The 18,339-nt window shown below is 31.5% G+C and overlaps 2 protein-coding genes across 2 annotated transcripts in view; both read left to right on the plus strand.

The window, feature by feature from the left end:
- On the plus strand, positions 1-2,544 carry LOC132737465 (uncharacterized). Its single transcript, XM_060724756.1, has 4 exons — positions 1-219; positions 525-665; positions 966-1,056; positions 1,403-2,544. The coding sequence occupies exons 1-4, from the start codon at positions 192-194 to the stop codon at positions 2,316-2,318; spliced, it is 1,176 nt and encodes a 391-aa protein (XP_060580739.1). The 5' UTR covers positions 1-191; the 3' UTR covers positions 2,319-2,544.
- Positions 2,545-4,413: 1,869 nt separating this feature from the next.
- The window catches only part of LOC132737469 (uncharacterized), a 44,646-nt gene continuing 30,720 nt past the window's right edge, over positions 4,414-18,339 (plus strand). The window contains exons 1-5 of the mRNA XM_060724765.1: positions 4,414-4,506; positions 9,161-9,346; positions 9,935-10,047; positions 10,590-10,719; positions 11,127-11,237. Of these exons, the coding sequence (XP_060580748.1) occupies positions 4,452-4,506; positions 9,161-9,346; positions 9,935-10,047; positions 10,590-10,719; positions 11,127-11,237 (595 nt within the window). The 5' untranslated portion in view covers positions 4,414-4,451. The remainder of the gene's footprint in view (positions 4,507-9,160; positions 9,347-9,934; positions 10,048-10,589; positions 10,720-11,126; positions 11,238-18,339) is intronic.

An 18,339-nucleotide genomic window follows, 5' to 3' on the forward strand; every position in this document is an offset into this window, starting at 1 on the left:
GCAATAAAATACCGGTTTCCAATACAAATATAAATTAGTTAATAATTTTATTTTTCCATATTATCCTTTAAATGAAAAATGTTTTTTATTAATTAGATTTAGCTACAGTCACAGAACCAAGAACGTTTGGCTTTCTCAGCAGAAAGACATCTAGTAGTAAGCCCTTGTTGAAATTCGCCACTAAAACTAATATGAAGAAACATGCTCTGTGTAAAAACGGTACGAATTCACATTGTAACAATTCTTTGGAGACATAGTAGAATGTTTGAAGAAGAACGTGCGTGCTAGATAATGAAATGTCCATTTATGATACATATTTCGACAACGTGTATTTAATCACATTAAGATATTGGCGAAAAGATTGAAATTAAGTACGGAAATATAAGGACAAATATTGATCTGTTGATCAGTTTGACATAAATTATTTTCGTATCAACTATGATCATTAATTAAAAAGTAACACTTTTTCCAATAATTACATAAATTTACAGATTTTGCTTTGAATATTTCAATTTAAACATTAGAAACAACAACATTACGTTCAAGTGAGAAATCAACATCGGCAACAACACCAGATTCAGGCGATAGCAAATCAATATCTCCACAAAGTTCTACTACAAGTTCAACAAATAGTTTCACAAAGAAACGAGACAAATACATAAAATGTAAGTTTATTCTTGTATTTGTAGGCATCAGCATTTTTCAAAACAAAATCAAGTATCTTTTTTGTTTAAATTGTTTTGCCACGTTTTATAATATAATGAGTTTTTGATACATGAAATGGGTGTATTGTTCAATTGGTCAATGAACACTAAATGTATTTAAAGGACACGCTAAGATTTACACGCTTAGGAAACAACGATTGTTACAGAAATTACATAAATTTTGCCCATTTTATATTCAAAAGTTATTAGCCAATCTTTACTCATTTAATTTGAATTAATTATTTACTTGAATGTTTTCAGCCTCTAATTATGGAATCCCTATTGGAGTTTCGGTTGCCACCTTCCTATTAATTGTTGGTGCTGTTATAGCAGTTATTCTAACAAAGAGACGGTATTGTATTTCTGAATTTTGTATCAAGGTCATGAAACCATAGAATAATTCCAGTTTAATTATAATATTTACTACCAAAGACTACTGTGGACCATTTCGTATTATTTAAACAGTTCCTATGTTTAAATTTCTCAGAAAAGAACATATGCCGCGACATATTATTAAATAAAATTTCAAAATATCATATTCCCGTTCAACAATTATAGTGTAAATTGTGTAAAATGTCTATTTTGAATGATAAGATTTTAAAAACATTTCCAGCATTTTGTCAGTACTTATCTATTTGATCACATTAATTTGTATGGAACAACTGGTTACTGGTAAAATTGTTATTAATCTGTTTTAGAGGGAAAATTTCGATCGTGTTTTGTAACATCTTTTCATCTGGTATAACGCCAAAATGTACAATGGATAAATCCTTAATCGTCAACAATGTATATGAAGGCCATTCTGATTCCCCGTATGAACAGATTGATAAGGTAGTACCACGAACAAGCAAGGTCGCAGTAAATGATGTGCAGGAAGACAACGTAAATTATGCACAGGTTAGCTTTAATCTTAAACAAAATGCAACTAAGACAACTGGTGACATGGTCGAAAAAGGAGGTGAGGAGGATAAAGGGATGTATAACACATTGAAGTTGCGTGTAAAATTAGGGGATAGCTTTGACGCTACATACGATACAGTAGAGAAAGCAGCTATGAAGCTGAAAACCCAACATGGTACAGTGAACAAATCAGATGAAAATTTAACAATTAAAGAAACAGATGAAAATCCATACAATCATTTGAACGAAAAACTACTGAAAGACTGCAAAACAGATAATGCCTATGGTGTAACACAAGATATTAAAAATGAATATAATGAATATTCTAGAAAAGGACATGAAAAGTGTCTCAAGGATGATGAAGACATGAAAAATCAAACAAGCAGACTACAGGTTGATAATGACACGTTCAATCAATCAAGCATACTTCAGGATGTTGCATCTACGTACAATCATAAAGACACACTTCCAGATGCTAAAGATAAGCAAACTCATACATGCATGCTTCAGGATGATAAAGACACGTACAATCATACAAAGGCACTTCAAGATGTTGGAAACACGTACAATAATACAAACTCACTTCAGGATGTTGAAGCAACGTACAATCATGAAGAAACCCTTCTGGAAGTTGAGGACATGCACAATGATACAAAAACACTTCAAAATGTTGAAGACACGTTCAATCATACAATCACACCAAAGGATATTTGATGTAATGTACAATCATACAAACGTACTTCAGGATTATGAAGACACTTGTATTCATACACACGCAGTCTGGGATATTAAAGACACTGGAATTCATAATTTAGGGTGCTTCATGACAAGTGAAGTCACATGAACACATTTCAATTTGTTGAAGACACATGAAATAGAAAAAAACTGACAGTGGTATGTTTATACACATTTAATAATATATAACAATTATTTTCATGGTGTTGAACACACTTATTTATATAATTATGAAAATGAATAGACAAATAAGATCAAATTAATGTGTTTTTATTTACATATGGCAGAATATACCCTTTTAAATATTTTTTATTTGACGTATCTGGTTATTTGGTTATCAATTTAAACATGCAACAGATGATTATGATTTAAGCAATTTTAAACTTTAAAATTAGTATTTCTTAGGAAAATACAGATTTTTCATTACAGAATATATTATGTATTAAGCTATAATAATACTATAATAATATTATTTAGCTTCCTTTTACATGTAAACGTATTTGCTGTACATTTTATGTTTTATTAATGTTACATTTGTACAAATAAAGACATTGTTCGGTGAAATACATTTATTGTTCTCTACATGTTAAAAGGCAATAAATCCATTTAGCTTTGGTCTTTTCTTCGTTCGAACTCTACATATATAAAAATGATATCATGTCTTGGCTATTGTTTGATTTAAACATTATTTCAGCACAATTTGGCAAATGAGGTTGATGTGGCAAATACTATCATTTCTTAGATTTTGTTACATTTTGTTTCAAACATTGTTACAGCTCGAATTAACAAAGCCTTGGAGTTTTTTTTAAACCACTGTAAGATTTCTTTCCTGGTACTTCTTACAGTTCTAATTTAATATAATGACACATTGTTGCAATTAACCTACAACTACACAAGGCAGGCATCTTAACCGCAAGACAACATCTTCTTTGATTTATATCTTTATAGTTAAAGGCCCATTATGGTTCAAAAATGCCATCATTTTTATTTTTCAGAATAAAATATTGTTGGCTTCTTTTTAAAGTCTCGAAAAAACATTCATTTGCCATATAGATAAATTATCTTTGCTCCTTTTACTTTGTTTAGAAATTTGTATAATAATTGTGAATAATTATTTTTTATGAACGTCAAACTACTTCTTTGTTTACATTTTGCTACCTTGAAAACACATAACTGCATATCCAGCGCTACTTTCTTCTTTCGTTAAACAACTAACATGCTTTAAATCCATTATGTAAACAATATCAAACATATATTTGATATCTCTAATGAATTTAATAAATATGGATTTCTGGGACATAATGTGCCTTTTAACTCTTATCACTATTATTACTCAAACACTGCTGAATAATATTTAAGTTTCCTACCTAAATGAAGTAAATACAAAGACATTTAAAGATCTTGTATGTTGTAATTGAGGTTGTATACCACACTTAAGTGAAATTATATATATATATATATGTATATAATTATGCTTATAAAACAATTTTAAAACATAGAAGAATATGTAAAATATGTACTGCAAATATTTTAACATATTATATGTAATGATAAAAAAATAAAATATATATGTATTCATTTCTTATTGAACAATTCGACTTAGACTTTATCGTAAATATTTTACTCCCTTAATTTACAGGAAATGTTAAATTCCGTAATATCTTTATAAATAATGCTTTTTGGAACTTACAAAATTGATAAATCTTAATTTGCGCATCATATTTATGATATAAAAGCATAAAAAAGTTGTGTTACACGATCTTTAATGTTGCGACACATTACGGTTTTTTTCTTCCTCAGAGCAGCAATGAGAAAAAATGTAAAAAAATTTAAAGATTTTTTGACGTTTTGTCTAGAATTGTTTTCTATTAAAAACTCTCGATTTGTTTTATAAATAAAATTTATTTGTATCTTAAACCTATAAAATATGCTCAAATTTATCATAGATACCCTATAATAAATCATTGTTTACAGTTTAACATTGTTTACACATCATGTTATGCATGTAACAGTAAAAGCGTATCCTGTTATTTATTACTTCCGGAGACGTAAGTCATTTTATTATTATAGTAAACAGGAAGTAAAAGACTGACATTAACGAATAGTATCAATATGGCGTATATGATAGGAATAAGTTTTATTCTTCTATGGATTTTAATTTCTGCAGGTAGAGCATATTTTTTGTATCTTTTATAATTTTTATAATATATTGTTTAAAACGTTGATATAGACTTCTTTAAAATTAAGAAATCATATTAACTCAAGTAAGAAGGGAAATAAGCAATCGCAGCTTCTCGGCCCTTTCCGTCGATTTTCGGATAAGAATTCACAAAACGGACACGGTATTTCTGTCTAACTTTCGCTATGAAAGTCAACATGTAAACAAATAGTAATTCAATGCTGGTAGTTGTTGATTAAGTTTATTCCATTAAAGTGAGTAAAGGTCCACAAAATAAGTAGATAAGTAATAAGTAAAGTTATAGACATTAAAGTAAACAGTACATAATTTATAAACTTATTATTATGGTTGTAAAAAATGAAAGTGTTAAATAGCTACATATTAAAATTTATACGGACTTGTTTAAATTGTACATGACTTTTTCATATGTTTTACTGTCACAGACTTTATTTTCCTTTGAATGTCAAAAATATATGTTCGTTATACATTACCAGAGATTACACTCCCTGTTTTTGTTTATTTTTAAAACCAATTGGTAAAACTACTTTCAATCCGTAATAAGTTCGAGGTTAATATGAATACACGATATTTTCCGATTGAAAACTAAGTTGTAAATAAATATTTGCATTGCAATACCATATATCATTATAGCATTACATCAAGGAAAATCCGTATTGTTCACGAGTAAAAACTAGGATGGAATTGCTTACGTAATAACATGACCTTTCAATTGGATATAATTAAAATACATAGAGATATAGTAATGACTAGAAATATTTAATATCTTGCTCACATACAATTTGATATAACAAATCACAATCGGTGCTACCGCGTCATAACAATCAAGATAATTAAATGTTTCAGGCTTTTCAACCGCAGTGGAGCCTTTGTAAGAATGATATTATTCATGAAATGAGGTAAAAGACTACCATCATATGACGTCAAGTTAACTATAACACTGCAAATCAATGTTTTCAAATAAGATACAATTAGTGTTATTTAAAGATCATACTCGAACGCGGATGCAATGAACAGGAAATTAAAGATCAAATTAAAGTAGATATTATGTGGGATTACTTGTCCTTTGAATACTCTTAAAATTTGCGCAAAAGTTAATGGTATAAACCTACATCAAACTGTATAATAATCTCGGGAAAAAATCCGGTCCTGTTACATGTGTATGTCAAAATAAATCTCAGAGGAGTCCTTTTTATATTTTGTACAATCATTTCCTTTCCTTATTTAACAATTGAAAAGGGAATGTTTATTTTAGAGTGCAATATTATTTAAAAAATATATTTAGTTAAAAAAAACTTTCTCAATATGTTATGAGTTCTGTTTGTGATACCATTTATAAAATATTTGCACTGCTTTGATATTTTTTAAAAAATACCTCCATTTCTTAACATGATATAAAAATGTCAAAACATAATTGTGGATAAACATTATCAGGCTATAAATTACAAGAACATATCAAAAACTCGTGGCAATAAAGATAACAACCGAAGAACATAAATATTTTAATATAAAGTTGATTTCAATGTTTCAAGCTGTTTATGTCTTCATTTATTTATTTTAATATAACTATGTTCAGTTTGTGCATTTAGTTTTATCGCTATAGCGGATGTAAAGTTAACTCTATAAAATATTACAAAAACGGTTCCGAATAACCAAAAAAAAAATGAAAAAATAGTATGTTATGTTTGCTTATCTCTTTGTTTTTTACTCGTTGTCAACTCTTTGAATATCTTATTTATTAGGAAAATAATATTATAAAGGAAGTCCGGATTTACATATTAGTACAAAACCAATTGAGATTACGCCAGGACCATAAACAAAATACGCATTGTATTCGCAAAACTGTTATGCCACTAATGTTACAAATGAATTTACCTTATATAAAGTTTGAATATATATAATTTTGATGCTTTTAATATTTTATTGAATAGTAGATCTATTATTCAATGTATAAATGTATTATGGTATTTTAAAAAAGGGGGAAAATATATGCATTCATGTATTAATGACCAAAGATCGTGTTATTTCCTGTTGATTTCAATGAGAATTTAAAACTGACAAATTATCATTATATCTTAAAATTCAAAGAGAGATTATATGTAGAAAAGTATATGATTATGTTATAATCAATTTATTTTTAAATTGAAGTAGCGAAACAAAAACAGTAAAGTTATGTAAGTGACAAAAATAAATTTAAAATACTTTTTCAGGGTTTTATGTGTGAAATTCAGTTTAGATAATGCATAAATTTGTTCATGAATTGTTAAAATTGATTCAGAAAATTGCATACCCTGGCTTACTTTTTATGATATGTGATTTTGTATCGTAAACATATACTTGATATGATTCACGACAAAATACAACATTATTCTCTTTAAAATAAGCTTCACATACATCAGGCATGATGTTATTGGTATAAGTTTGTATTAGGCAGATCTATTTGAATATTTAATGTTAATTTATTGATTTTGAATAGAAACATTCATGTAAGATTATTTCACCCACTTTTTGGTTGTAATACTCATTAAATTTGATTTTTTACGGCTGCAATTTTACTGACGCTATACGTCATAAACGAAAACAATATCATATCTTCTGGATATTCTAGGACCTGGAATATGTAATGTGATTATTAATAGATAGAATAGAAATAAAAAAGTGGATTTGTTTAAACGTATTCATTTTCAATGCATTGTATTATAGCCAGGATAAATGTTTCGGACTTAATATTTCCATACGTAGGAACTTATTCACGTTTTGTATACATGTACTCGATCTTTCAATACGTCAGTATATTTGGTAATTTAATTAATATATCGATAAAGAAGCCTTAAATTGACAGAAAATTTAAATAACTTCAATCTTAATTACTTCTGCACCATAGTCTAAGACAAGTAGCTTGTCTAAGGAAAATGCTGGACTTCGCAGGCATCTTAGCGTGGAACTGATAACGATTGCTGATTGGCTTATCACTGTGACCCCTGCCAGTTTGATTGACAGGCGGCGTCATGTCAATTGAAAAGTCTTTTAATATTTTATTCTGCAATATGATAATCACAATTCACTTTATTAAAAAAAACGAACTATAATGAACAAATATCTTGTGTTTTTTTTTCATACATCATTTTCTTTAAATAAGATGCTGTTTTGACGACCGGCACCAGTAAAGTAATGTTATTGTGCTATATATGAACATGTATGGTATATATGGTAATCATTAAAATAGAAAAAATAAGAATCCCTAAAGAATGCCCAACACGACAATATTGAAAATGTTGCAGGCTCCGTATGATTGAGCCTGTTCATGGACGGAACTGTCAAGAACTACCGTCCACGCCCCTAGCACCGGCTTAAGCAGTATTCAATATTTAACATGAACTGGTACAATTTTGAATTTTGAAACATCCGCAGATGTGTTCATATGACGGTTATCATGGAACCTTCAATGTAACACACAAGTGCCATTCCATGAAAAGCGGCATATGGTCCCCAAGTAAAAAAAATGCGTGTACCCTAAACGAGAAAACAATGGGCGAAACTAAATAAAATATAATTTAAAAAGGGGATCAGAGGTTATGAAGCCTGCATATCAGAGATAAGACGTCAAAAGACAAATTTAAAAAGCAGGCCTCATATCCTAAGGTTGATTCAACAGTATTCAAGTGAGGAATACTGGAACCACCCAACAAGAAAATAGCCGAATAGAAAGAACTAAATTACCACAAGCACAACAATAATGTCGTGCCGAACGATCTTTAAAGATCGGAAATATAACATCTCTATTTGAATGTACGGGGCGACTTTTTACAGCCTCCACACGGCACAAACAACGCTGATGTGGCGATAAAATAGAGAAAATAACAATCCATAAAGAAAGCCTAACACAGCAATATTGAAAATGTTGCAGGCTCGGTTTGATTGAGCCTGCAACATTTGATGGACAGTACTGTCAAATACAAACTACCGTCCACGCCCCCTTGCACCGGCTTAAGCAGAATTCAACATTCAACATGAACTGGTACAATTTGAATTTTGAAACATCCGCAGATGTGTTCATATGACGGTTATCATGGAACCTTCAATGTGACACGCAAGTGCCATTCCACGAAAAGCGGTATATGGTCCCCAAGTAAAAAAATGCGTGTGCCCTAAACGAGAAAACAATGGGCAAAACTAAAAAAATGGAATTTAGAAAGGGGGTCAGAGGTTATGAAGCCTGCATATCACAGATAAGACGTCAAAAGACAAATTTAAAAAGAATGCCACATATCTTAAGGTTGATTCAACAGTATTCAAGTGAGGAATACTGGAACCACCCAACAAGAAAATAGCCGAATAGAAAGAACTAAATTACCACAAGCACAACAATAATGTCGTGCCGAATGATCTTTAAGGTATATTTGGAACTTGTTACGTAAATTTGGAAACTCATATGATATATTCGGAAATCATTGAGATGTATTTAGAACTAATTTAGGTAAGGGGACTTATTAATGGTGCAATTGGAAGTTATAAAGTTATATATGTGGAAATTAATTATGTCATATTTGGAAAGCATTATGGTATATAAAAGAAGTACTCTATATGAAAAGTTTCAGTAAATAATGTTCATAAACTATCACAGGTGCAACATTTGTAAGTGACTATAAGACAACATGGACTACAGCCATAAACAATTGTACGATGGAAACGCCTAAAATCAAATTCAAAGGAAGAAACGAGGAATTACTAGTAACTGTTGATTATAATTTATTGAACAACGATGTGTGGGTTGGATATTATCTAGCGGCTGCATATTTCCATTATATTGGTCAGTATAAGTTCCGATTTATTTAAGAAATAATATCGGTTCCAGTGGGGTTTTTAACACCGGGTTGGAGTTTGTTTTGATGCATAAGAATTGGCCACGAAGGCCGTAGGTCTGAGTTGTTAATATTTTCGCATCAGAAAACAAAAGCCGATACATACCACTGAAACCGATATTATTTCGATTCCAACAAGACAAAATCAGGGAGATCACTAACAATATTATTACAAAAGGAGAAAACATCCGCTGTCAATATTCAACAAGCTGGCCTATTTTGCACCCTTCTGTCGCTAAAGTATAAACAATTATAAAACTAAACAAACAATTATAAGTAAGGAACTTTCATTCGCCTGATTATTCCATACTTATTTCATCAAGTTCTCAACAATTTAAACATATGAGTCACTCTTCAAAACGCACTTTGTCAGTTTAACATGACATTTTAGTACTATACTGATACAAGTTATTTTAATTCGGTCATCCAGATATTTATGATCTTAAATTTTGCATGATGAAACTTTCGCACGTTTATCATCAATTTTCATTTATTTATTATAATTGATTATCGGACAGATATGTTTTAAATCTCAGGGTGTTTGAAAGTGGAACATATGACTGTAACAGCAGAATTTGACCACAACACTCCAGGCTTGTGTTATTCAGCTTGCATGGAGAAAGGCTTCACAGGCATTAGCCAGAAGAAGGTATGAAAATAACTGAATACTAGTATAAACATGAAAAATACATGTAACATGTTTATGGAACTGCATGTTTATTAAGGCAATTCAATTGTAATGTTATTGTATATTCTAACACTATCGGAAACTTTTCTATATAAGCAAAGAAGGCCCGAAGCGTGCATTATTCTACAACAATGCACTCGCCATTCTTATTATCTCCCTGTGTATTTTCACATTGGGGGCGCCATTTTGTTTGAACAATCTGATAAATACAAACAATTTTTTGTCGAATTTTGTTGTGAAAACTATCTAGAATGAAGGAAAATTGTCTAACTAAGAAAATTAATCCGAACACCAATATCTTTAATTCAGTCGTTAACGCTCTACAGACGTTTAAAGTGTTGTTTACGTGACGTCACAATGTAGCGCCAAACAGCGCTTGCAAAACAATCAAATCAAGTACACTATTTTAATGTCGCAAACGAGTTAAAATTCGTAAATGAAGTTTACATTCAATGGGTTTTACTTGCTGTTTTACAATATGTTTATGCTTTGTGCATTTTTAGTGCTACTGTTTGAATGATTATGATCAATCAAAGATTTACAACACAAAATGTGACAAAGGATGTAAAGATCACGATCATATTGCTTGTGGGGGAAAAGGATATATGTCAATTTACAGTATCGAATCATCTGGTGAGATTCCAAGGATAAAGTAATTTATAAATATATCATGAGTTTAATTTAGTGTTGAGTTCATCTCAGATTACTGAAGTCCTTTGGTGTGATCAGATTGGCAAATATTGAAATAAATGAAGACATTGGTATGTAATATTAGTGACAGTAAATAAAAAATAGTATAGTAATTCATTTTACATTTTTATTGATATGTACAAGCTTATGTGGTAAACAAATTTTATTTCCCACCTTTATTCACAAATGGGTGTATCAGTCACAACAAAATACTTTCCATTATGATTGTAACTAATTTCAACTTCAAACGACCTGCAGCTGAAACATGCTTAGCATTATCAGACGTGTTCATCGTTAATATAGATTCTTTCAACGTTTCTTATATAGTAATTTTATTAAAATCCCTTAAGGACTTATCTCAACTGGAAGCGGAGAGTGTCTTCGCTCTGAAGTAAATGATGATGGCCCGAAACAAAGTTGGTCGGAGTGCGATAAGGATCAAACTGTCATTTGTGCATCAAGTACGTACGAAAGCATTTTATATTTTCATCTATAAGCTTTATACTAAGACCACACATTTAAAGACAAAATCATACGCTATATACATGTAATTATGTATTAAAAAAATTAAACTTCCTACCTTTATTTAAAATAAGTGCGCATTTCCTAACCCCAGGGTTTACACACGTTTTTCCGTGCTACATCGTCTGCAGAGTCCCGAGGAACGGTTAGTGCCCGAGCCCGGTAAGGGGATAATGAAAAGTAAAAGTAAAGCATCCCTTCCGCCACCTAGCGCCGTCTCTTTTTTTTGACACTTTCTATGCTTGAATCAATTATGCAGAAGGACCAGAAAAAAAGCCTTATGAAACTTATAACGTTTTTGTGCTACTTATCAGCAAATGACAATTCATGGGTATAAATAAAAATAAATTCATATTACATTAACTTTTTAAAGTGATCCGTCTGACAATATGATAATGATTAGATGTCAACGCAAACGTTTTATTTTGTTTCGTCCTTTATGCTCTTTATAAAGATAAAACATATAATGATAAAACAATAACATGTATGCTGTTCATATGACTTATCTGCATTTTACTCTTTTTATGGTCCCTGGCCTAAATTAGGCATGCAATTCTGTTTTCAATATACTTTGAAAGCTAGTTTAAACAATATTATAAACCTGATAACAAATGATTTTTTAATTCATTGACGTAGCTCAGAAAGTGTCAGATATTTATTGAGTCTAGCTTATTGGCGCGGGAAAGTCAGAATGAAAGCCAATTTTATCTTCATCATATGTCAATACCTGATTAGAAATCTTTATATGGGAGATCAATCGAAAGCAATGATGGTAAAAAATGTAAATTGCAGGCTTGGATGTTTGTGTCAGTCTGATAAACATAATAAGAAACAATGGTAAATGAAACATCTGTCACACCCCTAACATTTCGATTGAGTCTCTTTCTTCTTTTTACTATTTTAGTACGTATACAATGTTATTAAACAGAACAGAAATGCAATCGGTTTTCAGTTAATATATATGTTTGTATGCGCCTAAGTGTAAGGCTGCGAAAATTTGTGCTCCTTAAATTTAATTTATTGTGCTTTAACGAATAAGTAGATTTTGCTGGAAAATTGCATAGTGTCTTATTAGTATATTAGAAATATTGTGTGTGAATAATCCTTGGATATTTCATTTCCTAATTGGATTCTGATATCAAACAATTGGATATATATATAGTTAGAAGACAATATTTTGTAAATATACATGTATGGTGATATAAATTTTAAACCTGGATATAAAATAGACAACAATGTGCTTTATACGATACAATAGAGATCAATTGTTAAAACTAGCAAAACCACCCCGAAGGCAACATGGATTAAGTAATGATACCATTCAAACTTTAAAGGATTATAATCTTTTTCAATATAGAAATTCTAAAGGTGGACAAAATAATAAAAGAAGAGAATGGGATACAAATCAAGGCATTCACCTGAATAATCTGAAAACACTTAATCAAATTATACCTACAGTTGAATCAAACAGTAAATTACAGGGGGTCGAACATAAAACCAGGAGAAAGTTGATTAAGGAAAATTTGATTCAAGTTAAACCAATTTCTAACACTACAGTCAGTGGTTCAAAATATATGTCAATATGTTTGATAAACTGCAGATCAGTTAAAAACAAAACGTTAGCCATCTATGACTTTATTATTTCCAATGACCTTGACATGTTGGTTATAACAGAGACCTGGCTTGGGAGTAAAGTAGACAAAGTGTGTCTTAGTGAACTTGTGCCTGACGGTTATAAAATCTCTCATGTTCCTAGATTAAAGAGAGAAGGTGGTGGTGTTGCCATTCTTCACAAGACCTCAATAAAAATCAAAATTGACTCGTCAAGTAAAGATGGAGACTTTGAACAATTCGAATTCATGGACTGTATCATTAGTGTTCGTGACTTTTCAACCCGCCTTGTTGTAATATATAGACCTCCTCCATCCAAAACGAATGGCCTAAGTACTTCAAAATTCTTGAACAATGAGTTTCCTGATTTTCTGTCGAAATATGCTGAAACTGACAAAACCACAGTGTTTCTAGGAGATACAAACTTTCACATTGATAAACTTGATAATCGTGATGCGCAGAATTTCTTATCCATCCTGAACACATTTGGATTAAAACAGTTAGTCAATGAACCGACACATGTAGCTGGACACATTTTAGATGTAGTCATAACAAGAGAAAATGAAAATGTAGTATCTGATATTAAAATAACTGATCCTGGATTTAAAACTTCAAACGGAAAAGTAACACGTGACCATTTTGCTATCCTAATGAAAGTTAATGTTTCGAAACCACCACCTATTCGTAAAACAGTCACATACAGAAAATCTCGTGATATAAACATTGAAGATTTCAAAGCAGATATTAGATCATCTGAACTTTTTGGTCCTAAACCAGACAGCATGGCAGAAGCATCAGAGAAATATCACACTGTCCTTTCATCTTTGTTAGACAAACATGCACCTGAGAAAACAAAAACAATTGTTCTCAGACCCCAATGCCCGTGGTTCAATCAAGAAATACATGATGAGAAACACATTAAACGTAAACTTGAAAGAAAATGGCAGGAATCAAAATTAACTGTAGATCATGAAATATACAGAAGTCAGTGCTTAGTTGTAAATGATGTAATTGAAAGATCTCGCGAAACATATTACAAAGACAAAATAAAATCGTGTGGTAATGATCAAAAACAAATTTTCAAAGTAACAAATCATCTCCTCGGAAACAAACCTGAATTTAAGCTCCCATCACACACTTCTGCTAAAGAACTAGCTCAAGATTTTAGCGATTTCTTTGAAAACAAAATTGAAAAAATCAGATCTGACATAGCATCTAAAAATGAATGTAATATAACAAATGAATCTAATTCAACTCAAATACAAAAGCCTAAAGAAACATTCAGTGAATTTGAAGTTATTACAGAAGAGCAAGTTCTTAAGCTCATATCAAAGTCATCTACTAAATCATGTGAACTAGATCCGATACCGACTTGGCTCCTAAAAGAATGCAAACTTGAAGTATCACCATATCTAACGCACATGTTCAACTTATCATTTTACACCGCCGACGTACCTCCACGCAATAAGACTTCGATAATCAGACCACTATTAAAGAAAGACAATTTGGATCAAGAAATTATGAAAAACTTTAGACCAGTTGCTAATGAAACATATGACTCAAAACTTCTAGAATCTGCGGCTGACTGTCAGTTTGATATGTTTCTCAACACTAACAATCTACATGAACCAAATCAATCTGCATACAGGAAATTTCATTCCACAGAAACTGCACTTATCAAAGTGCAAAATGACATTCTCCAATCTCTTGACAAAGGCGAAGTTACAATATTAGTAATGCTCGATTTATCTGCTGCCTTTGACACGATTGACCACAACACTCTTCTTAATCGACTCGAATGTGACTTTGGTTTTACTGGAAAAGTGCTCGCTTGGTGTAGATCTTATCTCAGTGGTCGCTATCAGACTGTTTGTATTGATGGAGAACTATCTGACCCTGTGCATATGACATACAGTGTCCCTCAGGGCTCTGTATTAGGACCAAAATTTTACATACTTTTCACAAAACCTGTCGGCGAAATTTGTCGAAAACATGGTCTGCAATGTCACTTCTATGCTGACGATTCTCAAATATACATTTCTTTCAAACCGTTGGACAACACCAAAACTGAACTTGTACTTGATTCTGTCTCAAACTGCTTAAAAGAAATAACATTCTGGATGAACAGCAACATTCTCAAACTGAATTCAGACAAAACAGAACTTATAGTCTTTTCGTCGGGTAGCAATACAGACTCAGTGAAAAATATAACTGTCAATGTGGACCAAGCTGAAATCAAACAGTCATCAAGTGTAAGGAATTTGGGTGCATTCCTTGATTCAAGGGTTAATATGGAACATCATGTTAGCTCCTGTGCAGATCTTCGTATGCCCAAATAAGTAAGATAGGACGTATTCGAAAATATATCAACGAAGAAGCTACAAAAACACTCGTTAACTCTCTCGTGACATCAAGACTGGATTATTGCAATGCTCTTCTATATGGTATACCTCAACAAACCATGAAAAAACTTCAACTTGTTCAAAATACTTCAGCCCGTGTGATTAAACGTACATCTAGGAAAGATCATATTACACCAGTGATGAAAGATCTTCATTGGCTGCCAATCGAATATAGAGTGAATTACAAGATCTTATTACATACTTTCAAGTCACTGAAACAACAATCTCCATCATATATGCAGGAAATGATTCAAGTTTATTCCACTTCCCGAAATCTGCGCTCTTCAAATGCACCTGTACGATTAGTGCAACCAAAAACTAAACTGAAATTTGGTGAAAGGAGTTTTTCGGCATCAGCTCCTAAGCTATGGAATTCACTACCAAGTCATCTAAAAAACTGTAACACAGTAGAAAGTTTCAAAAAACATCTTAAAACACACTACTTCAATTTAGCTTATGGAAAATAATCAGTGACTGTTATGAATGAATTTTATAAACAGTGAATACGAAGTATCTGTTATTTGAATATTAGTTTTATTAAAATTTTTTTTTTTTAAAAACAAACAATTTTTAAATCAATTTAGTATTTCTATTGTTTTATAACGATGATTTAGCAAGATCTTATCTATTATTATAAATCCATTGCTAGCATTTTTAAGCACAGAATATTTTTTTTTTTTAAAAAAAAAAAAAAAAAAAAAAAAACTAACATTGATTTATCATAATAATTTACATGTGTTATATAATATATGGCTCGTGAATGCAGAGGGGTCAGATTTCAAGAATATTTAGTGTTAAGGTGTGGGGCGTGGCCCTTTCCTCCTGTGGTGATAGTAGTGATGTCATCCTGGGGGTCTGCATGCGCTGTGGGGAGGTATCTGACTCCCTCGGTACTGGACCTTGGTGTAGCAGTACTCATGCTATCCAGGTTCGTTAGGTTCAATATTCTTTTAGTCTGATGTCGCTGTATTCATTCTTTTATCAATCGTTCATATATTTTCTGTTGTAAAGTATGACAACAAAACAATGAAAATCATCAATATATGCATTTAAAGTAGCTTTTAATATTTATTTATGAGTTTATGTTAAAAGGCACATTATTTCTTACACATTTATATATTGAAGACAATTTTAATGTATGACAATAATATTGTAAAGTGAGTTTTAAGGATCTTTAAGTTATATTGTATTAATATGTAAAAATAATTCCATAATTGATACTTTTAATTAGTTAATGCAAAATATTTTTAATGTTCATAATCCTGTTCATTTATATTGTTTTAGACATATATGATTGATGTAAAGCGCCTTTGAACATTTTAATGAAAAGGGCGCTATATAAATGTGGTATTTATTATTATATTATTATTATAATAGAATAAACAAAAACGCATTAAAACGCACAAAACGGTAAAATGGAAAATGTTGCAGGCTAACACAAATTGAGAGCTTTTTAGCTCACCTGACCATATGCTCAGGGTGAGCTATTACGATCACTCTTCATCCGTCGTCTGTCGTCCGTCGTCAGTCGTACGTCGTCCGTTGTCCGTTCACACTTTTCAAACGACATCTCCTCTGAAACCATAAGGCAGATCATAATGAAACTTCACAGGGATGTTCCTTGTGTGCAGCCTTAACAAAGTTGTTCAAAGAATTCCATACCATGCAGAACTCTGGTTGCCATGGCAACCAAAAGAAAAAAAACGTTAAACATCTTCTTCTAAACAAGAGGGCCATGTTGGCCCAAAGTCGCTCACATGTAAATAGGCCCCCGGAGCAGGGCCAGTTTAAACCCCAGGGCTTTTATTTGAGCAAACTTGGTTGTATATGTATGTATATAAATATTAAATATATATGTATATAATTATATAATATGTATATATCTAAAAAAAAGTCGAGCTAATGATTGACCCCCGGGGCGGGCCAATTTTGACCCCAGGGCTTTTATTTGAAAAAACTTGGTAGACACCCCATGAGAACATGTTTCATGCTAAATATCTAAGCTCTAGCTCTTTAAGTTCTTTAAAAGAAGATTTTTTAAGTTTTTACTATATGCACATAGGGAAAAAAATGACCCCCTGGGGTTGGGCCAATTTTGACCCTAGGGCTTTTATTTGAACAAACTTTGTAGACACTCATTAGAAGATGTTTCATGCTCAATATCTTAGCTCTAGTTCTTTTGGTTCTTTAAAAGAAGATTTTTAAGTTTTAACTATATGCATATAGGGAAAATCAAAGACACCCTGGGGCGGGGCCAATTTTGACCCTAGGGCTTTTATTTGAACAAGCTTGGTAGACATTTACTAGAAGATGTTTCATGCTTTATATCTAAACTCTAGCTATCTGGGTTTTTTCAAAGAAGATTTTTAAGTTTTTGCTATACACAGTCATATAAGGAAAATCAATGACCCCTGGGGCGGGGCCAATTTTGACCCCAGGGCTTTTATTTGAACACACTTTGTAGACACTCACTAGAAGATGTTTCATGCTCAATATCTAAATTCCAGCTATATGGGTTTTTTCAAAAAAGATTTTTTAAGTTTTTGCTATACACATATAAGGAAAATCAATGACCCCCTGGGGCGGGGCCAATTTTGACCCCAGGGCTTTTATTTGAACAAACTTGGTAGACACCCATCAGAACATGTTTCATGCTAAATATCTTAGCTCTAGCTCTTTGAGTTTTTTAAAAGAAGATTTTTTAAGTTTTTACTATATGCATATTAGGAAAATCAATGACCCCCTTGGGCGGGGCCAATTTTGACCCTAGGGTTTTTATTTGAACAAACTTGGTAGACACTCATTAGAAGATGTTTCATGCTATATATCTTAGCTTTAGCTCTTTGCGTTCTTTAAAAGAAGATTTTTAAGTTTTTACTATATGCATATAGGGAAAATCAAAGACCCCCTGGGCGGAGCCAATTTTGACCCCATGTCTTTTATTTGAACAAACTTGGTAGACACTCACTAGAAGATGTTTCATGCTTAATATCTAAACTCTAGCTATTTGGGTTTTTTTAAGAAGATT

This window comes from Ruditapes philippinarum, unplaced genomic scaffold (assembly GCF_026571515.1).
Source record: "Ruditapes philippinarum isolate M1 unplaced genomic scaffold, ASM2657151v2 ctg7034_1_1_1_1, whole genome shotgun sequence".
Taxonomy (NCBI): Eukaryota; Metazoa; Mollusca; class Bivalvia; order Venerida; family Veneridae; genus Ruditapes; species Ruditapes philippinarum.

What these genes read in the sequence shown, in the direction of transcription:
- LOC132737465 (XM_060724756.1), top strand. Translation starts at nt 192, where the DNA reads ATGAAGAAACATGCTCTGTGTAAAAACG. An exon ending in ACATGCTCTGTGTAAAAACG is followed by an intron (nt 220 to 524) that starts GTACGAATTCAC and finishes TTTAAACATTAG; the next exon opens with AAACAACAACATTACGTTCA. An exon ending in GTTATTCTAACAAAGAGACG is followed by an intron (nt 1,057 to 1,402) that starts GTATTGTATTTC and finishes AATCTGTTTTAG; the next exon opens with AGGGAAAATTTCGATCGTGT.